At 37.2% G+C, this 13,192-nt stretch overlaps 1 protein-coding gene across 1 annotated transcript in view; it reads right to left on the bottom strand.

The window, feature by feature from the left end:
- Positions 1 to 13,192, bottom strand: part of ANKRD55 (ankyrin repeat domain 55) — a 90,808-nt gene that overhangs the window by 50,224 nt on the left and 27,392 nt on the right. Inside the window, exons 3-4 of the mRNA XM_011371049.1 lie at positions 6,699 to 6,821; positions 2,103 to 2,233 (exon numbers count right to left, since the gene is read on the bottom strand). Coding sequence (XP_011369351.1) covers positions 2,103 to 2,233; positions 6,699 to 6,821 — 254 coding nt within the window. The remainder of the gene's footprint in view (positions 1 to 2,102; positions 2,234 to 6,698; positions 6,822 to 13,192) is intronic.

Raw genomic sequence — 13,192 nt, 5'->3', positions numbered from 1 at the left:
TCTTTCTTTCTTTCTTCAGAAAACTATTGAATACATCTGAAACCCATGGTCACTATTCGGAACCAACAAATATATTTTATACCTACTATGTGCTGGGTGATTCTGCATGTATTTCTATTTCAATTATGATAAACTTAGGGTATTATTTTTACTACATTTGACAAATGAGGAAAGGCGTGCAAAGAGGTGAAGTGACTTGTCTAAGGTCACACATCTACGGAAGTTTGTATACTGAGTTTGGAGCTGTGACTGGGACTTAATTTCTAAATGCCCCCTTTGCCAAGTCTCTCTTTAATACTTGAATTCAAACAATGCCAGAAGGGAGTGATGGGCTTCATAGTGCAATCTTCAGGACTCCCTGTTCCCCTACCCCTAAACCCTTCCCAGGGAGCCTCAGAGAGCAGGTGGGGAGTGCTGATTTGGGTCATCACACAAGGTGGGGGCATCATTAAGAGCATGATGCACATGCTGTTATGCAGACATACTTCCCACCCGTAGCTCCTTAGAATTAGTTCTTAGAAAGAGTTGTCTGCAAAGGTGGCACCTCTCTAGGCTCACTACTCACTGCAATCTAGAGGAGTACTTCTTCCCAGACCCTTAAGTAGCCGTCTAACCTAAGAAATTAGAAAATCTGAATTTTAGAATTTGGAAAGAAGTGTAGCTTGGTTTTATTCTATTCTAAATGCTAGTAGCAGTCAACTTTAGAAACCATCTCTACTCCTTTCCTTGATCTCTCAATCCAAATTTTCTCTTTTCCTCAGTTCAAAGACACCAAAACCAAAACAAACAAACAAATGAACAAACAAAAAACTCCATAGCAAAAATAGTTACTAGAGCACATGTTAAAAGGAAGGGGGCCTGGAAGGGCAGTCCTATGTCTCCCTGTGATATTGAACTTCACCAAGTACTCATAGACCAGTGGTTTTCAAACTTGAGGTTTCAGACTTGCCCAGGGAGGTTTAACAGGCAGGACAGGACCCCTCACCTTCCCCATTACCCCCATCTGCTCCCTAGTGTCTGACTCAGGATGTCTAGAGCGAACTCCCGGAAACTGCTTGTGAAACAATCACTCCAACACTTTGAAAAATTCTTCCTAGATTCATATATGAGTCCTTGAGAAAAAAAACCATGCAAATAGAAAATGAAGAAGTAGTGTCTAAAGAGAATTTCTGTGAGAACTGGGCAATGGCTCATTGCGGTCCATGCTAGAGTGTGGCAGGAAGTAGTGGCGTTCAGAAGGGAAGTGTTCTATTTCAGCAAGGCAGCTTCGGGACATCATGGGGCTGGCCCATGGCGAATCCACCGCCATCAATGGGCAGCAGCAACAGCAAGTGCAAGGAGCTGCTTTAACAGCAGGCTAGTTATGGCGTAGGTTTCCAGGAGTCTTGTTGGAGGAGAAGGAGAATGATGACCCTCATGTGAGACTAAGGACTTGTTTGACATGGACTGGAGTCTTCCAGAAGGAGTTTGGAGAAGATTTGAGAGGAGAGGGGTTTGCAGATCTTCACTAAGGCCTACCAAACTTGCTCTAATGTTGAGAAATGCTGAACCAAAATCTCTTACAATGAGGACTGGCTCTATATAATTTTTAAATTGAACACTGACTGTGAGTTGAGTTCTATGCTTGGTGTCGCCCCTTAAGAGCCTGGTATTTCTCCCTTATTCTCTACCCCCTACTCTTCCCAGTTTCCCACATTCGTCACCGTCAACTTTCCATTCAACTAATCCTACCCATAGATACTACCAGTAGCTTCGAGTGCTACTTCGAGTATTAATGGAAGGTTCTTAGGAGTACCAAATGTGTCCAGAAATGCCCCAAGGGGAATTCTTATTCAGTTAACTTGGAAAACAGTGTTATTGCTCTAATGGTGATGTCATCTTTATCTTAGAGGATTGTTAGGAAGATCCAAAATGATTTAAATCCATAAAACCAACTCTAAGTGGTGATACAAATGTCAGAGATGATCAGAACAAAGCTTCAAGTTCTACTTCTACTGTCCAGTTGCATAAATCCAAGAATACTCTTCTGAAAGTGGGACCCCATAATGACACATTTAGCCCCTCCCCAACTCCTTAGTGCCCGTGACAGATACAGTCAGTACCAGGTAGGTTGCCAGGCATAGACTCGTGCGGCCATAGGCATCCTGGGTGTTAATATTGGCCCCCATCTTCAACAGCAGCTTCACTGTGTCCACTTGACGTCCAGAAACCGCATGCATCAAGGGTGTACACCCTGAAATGAGACATTTCAACAGTCTTTAAAAAATGTTTGATTTGTGAAATTTATGAAGAGACTTTATTTGCCTGTTCATTTATTATGCTCTTTGCCAGTAAATGAACTGCCCTCCACACAAACCCAGCTGTTGCTGTATGGGACTGAAGAGAAATGAAGGTGATTGTCGTTACATTTACATAAACTATGTATATTTCTGGCCCTATTCGATTTTCTGTAATTTTGCAGTAATTCGTTGATTAAAACATATTGTGTAGATTATAAAAGTTGCTTATTACGACCTTGGGAATAAGCATAATTTGGGAAGTAACAGGCTGGTTTATTCTGACTTGGCTTAAACAATGCAGAATCTGGAGGTGCCTTTGGAAAGCAACTCCAGCCAGGCAGACAGGTCCTGTACACTTTTATTGAAGGTGGTGTGTGATAAAGAGCAGTGATGGTAGCCTAGCCTTGGGTTGCACGGATTCTTGCTAAAAGGGGCCACTTTTTCTGAAATACTTCTCTGTATTTGGAATTAATATAAGTCAAGACATTTAGTTTTTCATGTGTTTTATTCCTGAATAAAAATTGATAAATGTATACATTTTATCTCTAAAAAGTACAGCCAGCAATTCAGTTCTTTCCAAATCTTTCTAATACTTTCAGGCATCTGCACTGGGTAAAAGCAGCAGTGAACCGCTGTCTTAAATAGTGGCACTGTTCCTTCCTCTTTACTTCTCCTTACCCTCCTCCACCTACCCCCTCCTTCTTTCTTTCTCTCTTTTTGTCCAAATTGCTCAAGTACTACTTGTTGAAGAGGCTTTCTTCCACTGAATTACATTTGCACCTTTGTCAAAGATCAGTAGAGTATATTTGTGAGTCTTTCTGAGTTCTTTTCTTTTCTATTGATCTATATGTCTATCCCTCAGCAATACCAGAGATTTCTGTAGCTATATAATAAGTCTTGAAATTAGGTAGACTGATCCTCCACTTCATTCTTCTTTTTCAGAATTGTTTATTCTAGTTCCTTTGCCTTTCTATATACATTTCAGATAACCTTGTCTATATCTATACAAAAAGTCTTGCTGGGGTTTGATAGAAATTGCATTAAACTTGTATATGAATTGGGGGAGGTTTTCATATTTACCATATTGAGTCTTCTAATCCTTGAACATAATATGTCTATTTATTGAGATCTTTTCTGATTTTTTTCATCAGCATTTTATAGTTTTCAGTATACAAGTCCTACAAATATTTTGTTAAATTCACACCCAAGTATTTTTTATTGAGTGATTTTAAATGGTATTGTGGTTTTAATGTTAGTGTCCATGTGTTCATTTCTAGCATATATAAATATAATTTGTTTTTGGGTATTGACCTTATATCCTGTGACCTTGCCAAACTCACTCAGTTGGAATTTCCTGGTAGGTTCCTTAGAATTTTCTATTTAGACAATCGAGCCATGCAAAAAGGAACAGTTTTATTTTTTCCTTTTCGATATGTATGCTTTTTATTTCTGTTTCTTGCCTTTATGCACTGGCTAGAACTTCCAGCACTATGCTGAATTCGAGTAAGAGTGAACATCTTTGCTTTGCTTCTGATCTTAGAAGCAAAGCATTAAGTCTTTCACCATTAAGTAAAATGTTAGTTCTAAGAGTTTTGGTAGATACGCTTTACCAAATTGAGGAAGTTCCTCTCTATTCCTATTTTTCTAAGAGTTTTTAGTAAATGTGTGTTCAATTTTGTCAAATCCTCTTTCTGCATCAATTGATATGATCATGTGATTTTTTTTCTTTAGCCAGTTAATATGATGGATTACATTGATTGATTTTCAAATATTTGAACCAGACTTATATATCCTTAGAAAAAATCCGACATGGTCATGGTGTATAATTCTTTTTATACATATTACTGAATTCTATTTGCTAATATTTTGCCAAGGATGTCTGTATCTATATTCATGAAGAGTATTGGTCTGTAGGTTTATTTTTTATATTATCTAGTTTTGATATCAGGATAATATTAGCTTCATAAACATAACTGAGAAAAATTTCCTCCTCTTATCTTTTCTGGAAGAAATTATATATGATTGATATTAATTATAATTTAAAAGTTTGTAGAAGTCTTTAATGAAACCATCTAGGCCTGATGATTTCTTTCTCTGAAAATTTTAAAATGAGGAATTTAATTTTGTTAATCATATAGGGCTATTCAAATTACCTATTTCCTATTGAATGAATTGTGGTAGTTTATCTTTTTTGAGGAATTAATCCATTTCATCTAAATAGTCGAATTTACGTGTGTAGAGTTGCTTGTTGTATTTCCTTATTATGCTTTAGGTGTCTGCAGTGTCTGTAGTGATCTTTGGTTTCATTTATAATAGTGGTAATTTTGTTTTCTTTTGTTTTCTCCTCAGTACTATTGCTAGATGTTTGTCAATTTTATTGATCTTTTTAAATAATCAGTTCCTTGTTTTATTGATTTTTCTATTGTTTTTCTGTTTTCAATTTCATTGGTTTCTACCTTTTATTATCTCTTTTCTTTTGTTTGCTTTGGGTTTATTTTGCTCTTCATTTTCTAGATACTTGAAGTGAGAACTTATATTATTGACCGATACTTTTCTTTTTTTCCAATGAATGTATTTTGTGCTATAAATTTTCCTCTTAGCATTGCTTTGGCCATGCCCCACAAATTTCGATATGTTATGTCTTCTTTTCCATTCATAGTCAGTCAGTACAAGTCAGGATCGAACTCAGTCAGTCTGGCTCTTGCCCTTATCACACAAGGGTGTTTAACCTCTGACTCTCCTCATTTCCACTTCTAGCCTCAAAGCAGATGTACAAGTAAGTCTGCTTTGAAAACAAACAAGCTAACAAACACTACCATGCATACATGAGGAAACAACCACTCTATTTTACAAAAACACTTTGAAGTCATGATAAGGGAATCCAAAGCTTCTTTTGGTAGAGGTTAACTGGATAAAAATCATTAATGACTTCCCAGAAATACTGAGATGGATAAGCCAACGACACATCTTTTGATATAGTCCTATAGGTTCCTAGGCTGTTTGTTTGTTTGTTTGCTTGTTTGTTTGTTTTTTAAGCCTATTTTCTTTTAGTTGTTCAGATTGGCTGATTTCTGCTGCTGAGATCATCCATTGAGTTTTAAATTGTGATTATTGTATTTTTCAGTTCCAAAAATTTCCAGTTGGTTATTTCATATTTGTTGTTTCTTTGCTGAGGCTTTCTAATTTTTCATTTTTCAAGCATGTTTGTAATTCCTTATTGAAGCATTTTTTTCATGGCTACTTGAAAATCTTTGTCAGATAATTCTAACATCTGTCATCTCAGCTCAGTATTGACATATATTGATCGTCTTTTTTTGTTCACTTGAGATCTTCCTTAGTACATGACAAGTGGCTTTCTACTGAAATTTGGACATTTGGGATACTATGTCATGAGTCACCTAATCTTACTTAAACCCTCTATTTTATTTGGCTTCCTCTGACACTAATTCAAAGGGGGAAGTGGAGGGAGTGCCACCTTATTATTGCCAGGTGGGATTAGAAGGCCAGGTTCCCTACTTAGCCTTCATTGACATCTGAGGGAGAAGACTCTTCATTACTGCTGAGTGATGGGGAAAGTTCTAATTTTCGAGATGGTCTCTTCGACAGCAGCACAACAGATAGAGGGATGGGAACCTCATTATCACCAGGTGGAGGTGGAAGTCCAGGATCTCCACTTGGGTCTTTGCTGGAATGGGTGGGGCTGGGGCCATAGGATTTTGTGTGTGTCTGGTGTTTGGCTGTAGTAGAGTCATTGTTGTCTAGAAGTTTTGTCTTATCAGGCTGTTCCTTTCCTGGTTCTTTGGCTAGAGAAAGGAGTCTTCTGTTGGGGTTTTCTTAGTCTGTGCCTGCTGCATTTCTGGATTGCTGGCTTCTTTAGTTCCAAGTGTAGGATATAAGAGGTGAATGGAAACCCAAGAAACTCACCACCTTATCATTCCTTGAGTGCTAACGTTCTAGCCAGTCTGTCATTTTATCCCCACCTTCCAGAATATTCTTGTATTTATTTTATATCTGATGTCTGGAGTTTTTAGTTATATTTAATAGAAAGAGAGAAGAAAAAGTACATCTACTCCATTTTCCCAGAGGCAGAAGTCCTTCTTCTCTGCCTTCAATAGTCACATTGTGTACTGCTTTTCTTGGCCTAAATACTTCAGTCATTCATACAAAGACATTGGAAACAAACTCAAACTAACTGGCTTCATTATAAGAGATGATGTACAATAATTTGAAACTTTGTGTCCAAAACCCTCATTTAAAGGAATATCGAGGGACATGCACACAGCCTTGGCTATTCCTGTCCCTCTATTATCAAAATGGCCTGTTAGATATAATTTTATTAACATTGCTCACTTCTGAAGGCCCTCTCTAAAAGCATAGAGCAGAACATTCTGCATGATTCAAAATGTGTAGATTGCTTACCTTCACTGTCACAGCATTCTAGGATGGAGGGGTCTTCCCGAATCACTGCAGTCAAAGCATTGACATCTCCATTAGATGCTGCCTGATAAACCATGGTCAGGTCAACTTCCTCAGATGAATCACCTTCATGAACCATACAGAGACACACTTAGTGTGTGGAGCAAATTCACTGAAAGAATAATACCCAAAGCATCACCCACACAAGTGATTCTTAAAAACCTCTCTGGTGAATCCAGGCAGAAGGCTGAGTCACCTTGATCACATGCACCCTCACCACTTCTGAAGAAAAGTGGACCAATGTGGGCTATGTTGTAACATCAACACATATTTGGGAGGAGCCTGAAGGATTAGATGTCCCTTGAGATTTTATAATTCCCTCCAGGTGTCAGGCTACTCAAAATCAGTGAGATCAGATAGGGAAGTGGGGCCCTCATCTTCATTTCAGGTTTCTCTTTCTTATCTGAAATGTGTTACTTTTCTTTTCAATGATTCAGTTTACCCACCTTTGAAAGAGACATTGTACACCTTATTCTTTGTCCTCTAGATGTATTCTCTACCCTTTTCTTGCCTTGCTCTGTACCCTGAAAGCCAATCTTTGCTGATTGATCACCCAGGCCCTCTCCTGATCTGGCTTGCCCATGGAGGCACTGGCAGGAGACTGATGAGGAGAAGAGAGAGAGATTGGACATTTCTTCCTGCCTTCCCTTAGTGCGGTGTCTAATAGGAGCTGCTTTCCTCCCATCAGGAGGTTCCTCCTCTCCAGAACCAGCTCTCCTTGGATTCTCTTTGGGAATAAACATTGCTTTCAGCTCTACATCATCTCTGCATGTAGTCCCCTCACAAAAGCTCCTCCATTTGAACCTTCTGGGGTTTATGATATGGTGTTTTCAGAAGGAACAGAGCTATATGCAATTCCTTTGAATTTGATGTCCACCTGTATTATATCTTTGTGCACAATTGAACCAACAGGACTGCCAAAGGTGACAAGAGAACTATGGGTCAAGTGACCCTAGGGGAGCACTGAAAGGCCTGCGAGGCAAGTTCTGCTCACAGAGAGACCCCTAGTGAGATGATGTGCAGAGCCCCTCTACTTATATGATTTCTCCCATGCATTACCACTGCTCAGGGAAAAACATGTACGTAAGAAAAATTTTTTAAATTGGATTTTTCTACTAATGTGGACATTATGTTAAAGATACTTCAGAGTTCTAACTGGTCTTTAATTGGCTGTGGACCTAACACTTGGGCTTGGTTTCTTTGTCCCAGTGTTTCTGGAACATTACTAATGATTTTTTAACCAGTTCACTCTTTCCAGGAGGAGCTAGTTATTGAAAATGATTCATTTATTTCAACAAAAGTGAGTGGTTGCTTCCTAATTTATCCACAGTAGTTTTGTGGCTGTTGCTGCTGCTGCTGCTGCTGCTGTTAAAGCTGACTCACCTATATATTTGCCTGGGGGCTGGAAGTGGGGGGTGAGGGGTGTCAAGGTCAAATGCCTCCTCTGTGACAAGTACACGGACTTTGGAGCCACACTACTTGGGTTCAAATCCTGGTTTTTATTAACCAGCTGTGTGAATTTGGTCCAATTACCTCTCTGAGCCTTAGTTTCCTTGTCTTCTTATCTTGATGATGATTATGACAACTACCTATCTCATAAAGTTGTTGTGAAGAATAATATTTAACCATCTGAGCTTTTAGAACAGGGCATGGCATGTAGTAAATCTTGTGTATACTTTGCTATTGTTACTGTTACTTTTTTTTTTTTCTTGTGAGTTTAGAGATCATTAGAAATCGGTGACATGTAGAAAAAAAGGTCTTTCTTTGATGATAGCTAAATAAAAAATCTATACATCGCATAATGCGTTAACTGTCTGTTAGAAACCCTCCCATGAGTCTAGACAATTTGTTAAAATTGCTCATGATAACTTTAGCCACAAGCAATAGGGCCCAGATTTGAGGACAAAGATGGGCCTGGTGTCTGGTTGTATGACCACATCCAAAGAAGCTGGTGGTGCTGGAGTGATCTTGAAAAGAAGATCCTGATGGTGAGCTGAGGAGCTCTGTGTTTATAGTTTGTTTATTTATATTTTACATTATGTGTTTACATAACGTATAAAAACATGTTTACAATGTGTTCATTACTGACTACAATAAAATCTGTAAGGCACATTCTTCACACTGTTGAGCACACGCAACTCAGAGAAACAAGGACAGCATTGCCTGATAGAATTAGGAGCCCAAAATAACTTGCCAGAAGGATTCTAATAAGATTGTATTTACTAGAGATAAACACAGGGTAATGTATCTTAGTTCATAATGTACCAATTGAACTAATTGAAGAAGGGTTGGACCTATTGTTTTTGTTGCTCAGCATTCACTCACCCTGTTGGTGACTTTAATCTGATTTTTCCCCAGGGACTAACCTCTCTACATTTTCAATACATGGACTGATTTAGTAGAGTTGATGACATCTCTGCTCAGGAGCAGATGTGATCTAGAACTAAGCCATTTGGCACAAGTATTATCTTGGCCACAGAGAGTGGTTCAGGGTATGCCCCAGCAATAGCTCATGAAAGGCAGTGATATTTTGTGATTTCTGGGAATAATATTTTCATTTTGTTTCACTATCCAGGAAACTGAGAGCTATAGGGGGTATATTATGGGTGGAGGGCCTAAAAATAAAGATAATACAAGAGCAGAGGTGGGCTATGAGAAGGAAATAATTAAGACCTGGTGATAGAATTTCAACTCCTGAATCAAGCCACAACTTATGCCAGCACCATCTCTGGAACATTTACATTTGCCAATAAATTCCTTCTTTGTTTAAGTCAGTTTACATAGATTTTATGTGTTTTTGTTTTAATAACTAAAAGAGTTCTAACCGATAAAAGATTTTAGTGGTGACACATTAGAAAAGAACATAAGGTTCTAACTGGACAGTTAGTGCTATAAGAATAAACTGTGACAATAAAATAGTAAGCTACATTAATAGTAATCTAGTAACCAGATTGGGGGAAGTAACCGGATTTTTCCATTCTTAACTGGTTGAAGTCTATGGCCCATAGACTAAATGGCTTATAAGTGGCTGGAGAACATTCAGTGGTGAGTGACCGGAACGGAGTATGAATGGACTTCGTGTCACATGATAAGCAGTGGACGGAAACAGATGTGTTTATTCTGGAGAGTATTCTGTGGGGTCGCGATAATATAACCTTCTGAAGAGCTTTTTTTTTTTTTAAATTTTTAGTATAATTGTAGTAAATATACATAACATAAAATTTGCCATTATAACTTTTTAATATACAGGTTAGTGGCATAATGTACATTTATATTGTTGTGCCACCATTAATACCATGTCCATCTCCAGAAGTCTTTTCATCTTCCAAAACTCAAACTCTGTATCCATTAGTCAAAAACTCCCCTTTCTTCTTTCCCCTTCGACCCCTGAGAACCAACATTTCACTTTCTGTCTCTGTGAATTTGATGACTCTAGGTACTTCAAATTAGCAGAATGAACAGTATTTGTGCTTTGGTATCTGGCTTATTTCACTTAGCATACTGTCCTCGATGGCATCCACATTGTAGCATGTGCCAGAATTTCCTTCTTTTTAAAGGTTGAATAATACCTCATTGTTTGTAGGTATCATATTTTGTTTATCTATTCATCCATTGATAAGACACTTGGGTTCTTTCCACTTTTTGGCTGTTATGAACAATGCTGCCACCAACGCGGGTATACAAATATCTCTTCCAGACTCTGCTTTCAATTTTTCTGGGTATATACTTAGAAGTGAAATTATTGGATCATATGATAATTCTATTTTTATTTTTTTAAGAAACTGCTATACTGTTTTCTGTAGAGGCTGTGCCATTTTATATTCCCACAAACAGTTCACAACACTTTACCAATTTCTCATGTCTTTACCAACACTTATTATTTCTTGTTTTTGTTTCTTGTGTTTGTTTATTTTAATAATAGTTAGATTAATAGATATGAAGTGATATTTTATGGTTTTAATTTGTATTTCCTTATAATTAGTGATATTGGGCATCTTTTCATTTGCTATTTGGCCATTTGTACATCTTCTTTGGAGAAATATCTCAGTCCTTTGCCCATTTTTTGATTTGATAGTTTGTTTTTGTTGTTGTTTTTAAGTTGTAAGAATTCTTTATATATTCTGAATATTATTAATCTCTTATCAGATATATGATTTACACATATTTTCTCCCATTCTGTTGGTTGCCTTGTCACTTTGATAGTGTCTTTTGATGTACAATGCTTTAACTTTGATGTAGTTCAATTTGTCTATTTTTTCTTTTGTTGTTTATGCTTTTGTCATCATATCCAAGAAATCATTGCCAAACTGAATGTCATAAAGCTTTCTCCTTATGTTTTCTTCTAAAAGTTTTATACTTTTAGGTCTTATGTTTAGATTTTTGATCCATCTTGAGTTATTTTTTGTATATGGTGTTAAGACTTCACTGTTTTGCATGTGGCTGTCCAGTTGTTCCAGAACTATTTGCTGAAAGACAGTTCTTCCCCACTGAATGGTCTTGAAAATCAGTTGACCAGAGATGCATGTGATTATTTCTAGACTCTCACTTCTGTTTCACAGATCCTTATGGGTCACCTCAAGAGGCTGAGCTTGCTGTCATTGAAGATGATCAGTCTTGGCTAGATGGCCACCAATGAAATATACTGCAGAAGGAATTGTGACACAGAGTGAAGCACAGGGTAGGGGGAAAGGAAAATGTGTGAGGCAAAACAATGTACTTCAGAGTTCCTTCTAGCCCTGAGATATCATACAAAACCACAAAGCCATATAGAAATAGGAAATGAAGGGACTTCCGGAGAGGTTTTGTAGAAACAGTTAATTTAAATTGCAGTCAGTGCAAATAACTAGGTCAAAACTTTAGATAGTGCAAAGAATTTGTGTAGAAATAAGTAAGGGTGTTATGCAGAAATAACAGGTACAAGGAGAAGAATGACTTATGGTCCTTATGGAATCTAAAACAAATACAAGAAAGATTTTCTACCTATGGTCACAAAACCATTTAAGACATGCAGGAGATCTACATCAACAAATAATATGTAAATCTTCCTTCTCTCCTTATCTATTGTCTGTCTATCTATCTATCTATCTATCTATCTATCTATCTATCTAATCTATCATCTATCATCTATCTACCTATTTACCTACCTCATCTATCTGTCTATGTCTGACTAGTATCATCTATTATCTATTTGTATTACCTTTCTTTCCATGTAGCTTAGAGAAGGAGCATGGTTTGAATGGCTTTGGCTTCTCTAACTGTGTGAAAGTTAAACAGATAGACTTGTGTATAGGTACATAAAAAGAAATTCCAGAGTTCACACAGAAGAAGAGAAACTAAAAGTAGAGAAAGTGGAAAAGAGACATAAAGATTAGGAAGAAAAAAGCATGTCAACAGATGTAGATTATATTTTATTAAACAAAAATGTGATGTGTATGTTTATATGTGAAATATATAAAGATTAGAAGACCATGCATCGAAAAAGTTAATAGAGATAATCTCTTGGATATCCTTCAGAACTTTCTTATATTTTCTAAATTCTCTATAATGAATTTATATTTTTTATAATCATTGAAATAAACCAAGGTTTTTCTTAAATATCGAAAAAAGGTGTGTCTACTATCTTCCCATTAATGCGCTGCTACTGGCAGACAGAACCTAGTGTGTCTGTAACAGAAAACAGGTCCTTGATATTTGACAAAGAAAAAAATGTATGTATTTTTCTATTTTGACTTTTATAAATATCTTAGTAGATTTTGTTAATCCATGTCACCCCAATATAAAAAAAATAATTAAAAAACAAACTGCTACGATTTAAAATTTTTATTAATTTTTACCTGAAAATTGGAAGGATAGATGTTATCTTCCTCATTTTTTGTTGTTAAAATCTTAACAGGTTTCAAGATGTATCATAAATTATCTAACTTATCCTCAGGGCCTAGCTTTTTAACATTAGGATTTCAGATATATGACAAGTTGCTAGAAATGTTTTTGACTACATGATCTTCTTCAAAGATTCTCAGAATTTGCACAAATGTGGGCCCCTTTCCTAGAGCTTCACACAGTGGCTCTGCCTTGAGTTATTGGGGAGTTCCTTGGGGAAGCCCTTGAGTGCACCAGTTATTGGGCTCTCTTCATTGACCTTACCCAGAGGTCAGCTTGACATTTGTTCTCCTTAAGTTGTGACTGTTTTGTGTAAGAGCCAGACTACTGTAAGGACAGATTTAGTTTTGTAATTTCAAGAGACCAGGCCAGGATGGTCTTGAGAGGCTTCCTTTGTTTCATTCTATTCTGAGGATCCTTGGGTGGCTGAACCCACAGTAGAGTCACTAGTAGAGTCTGGATTCATTTTTGGTCAACTACAGAGAAGTCTGCAGATCTTTCTTAGAGTGTTCCTTGGAGTGGAGTCGATTACTTCTGAAGAACTGCAGTGTAATCAT

The sequence above is a fragment of the Pteropus vampyrus genome, unplaced genomic scaffold (genome assembly GCF_000151845.1).
Source record: "Pteropus vampyrus isolate Shadow unplaced genomic scaffold, Pvam_2.0 Scaffold181, whole genome shotgun sequence".
NCBI lineage: Eukaryota > Metazoa > Chordata > Mammalia > Chiroptera > Pteropodidae > Pteropus > Pteropus vampyrus.
The sequence above is the reverse complement of the archived record's forward strand: the minus strand, read 5'-3'. Positions and strand labels throughout refer to the sequence as shown.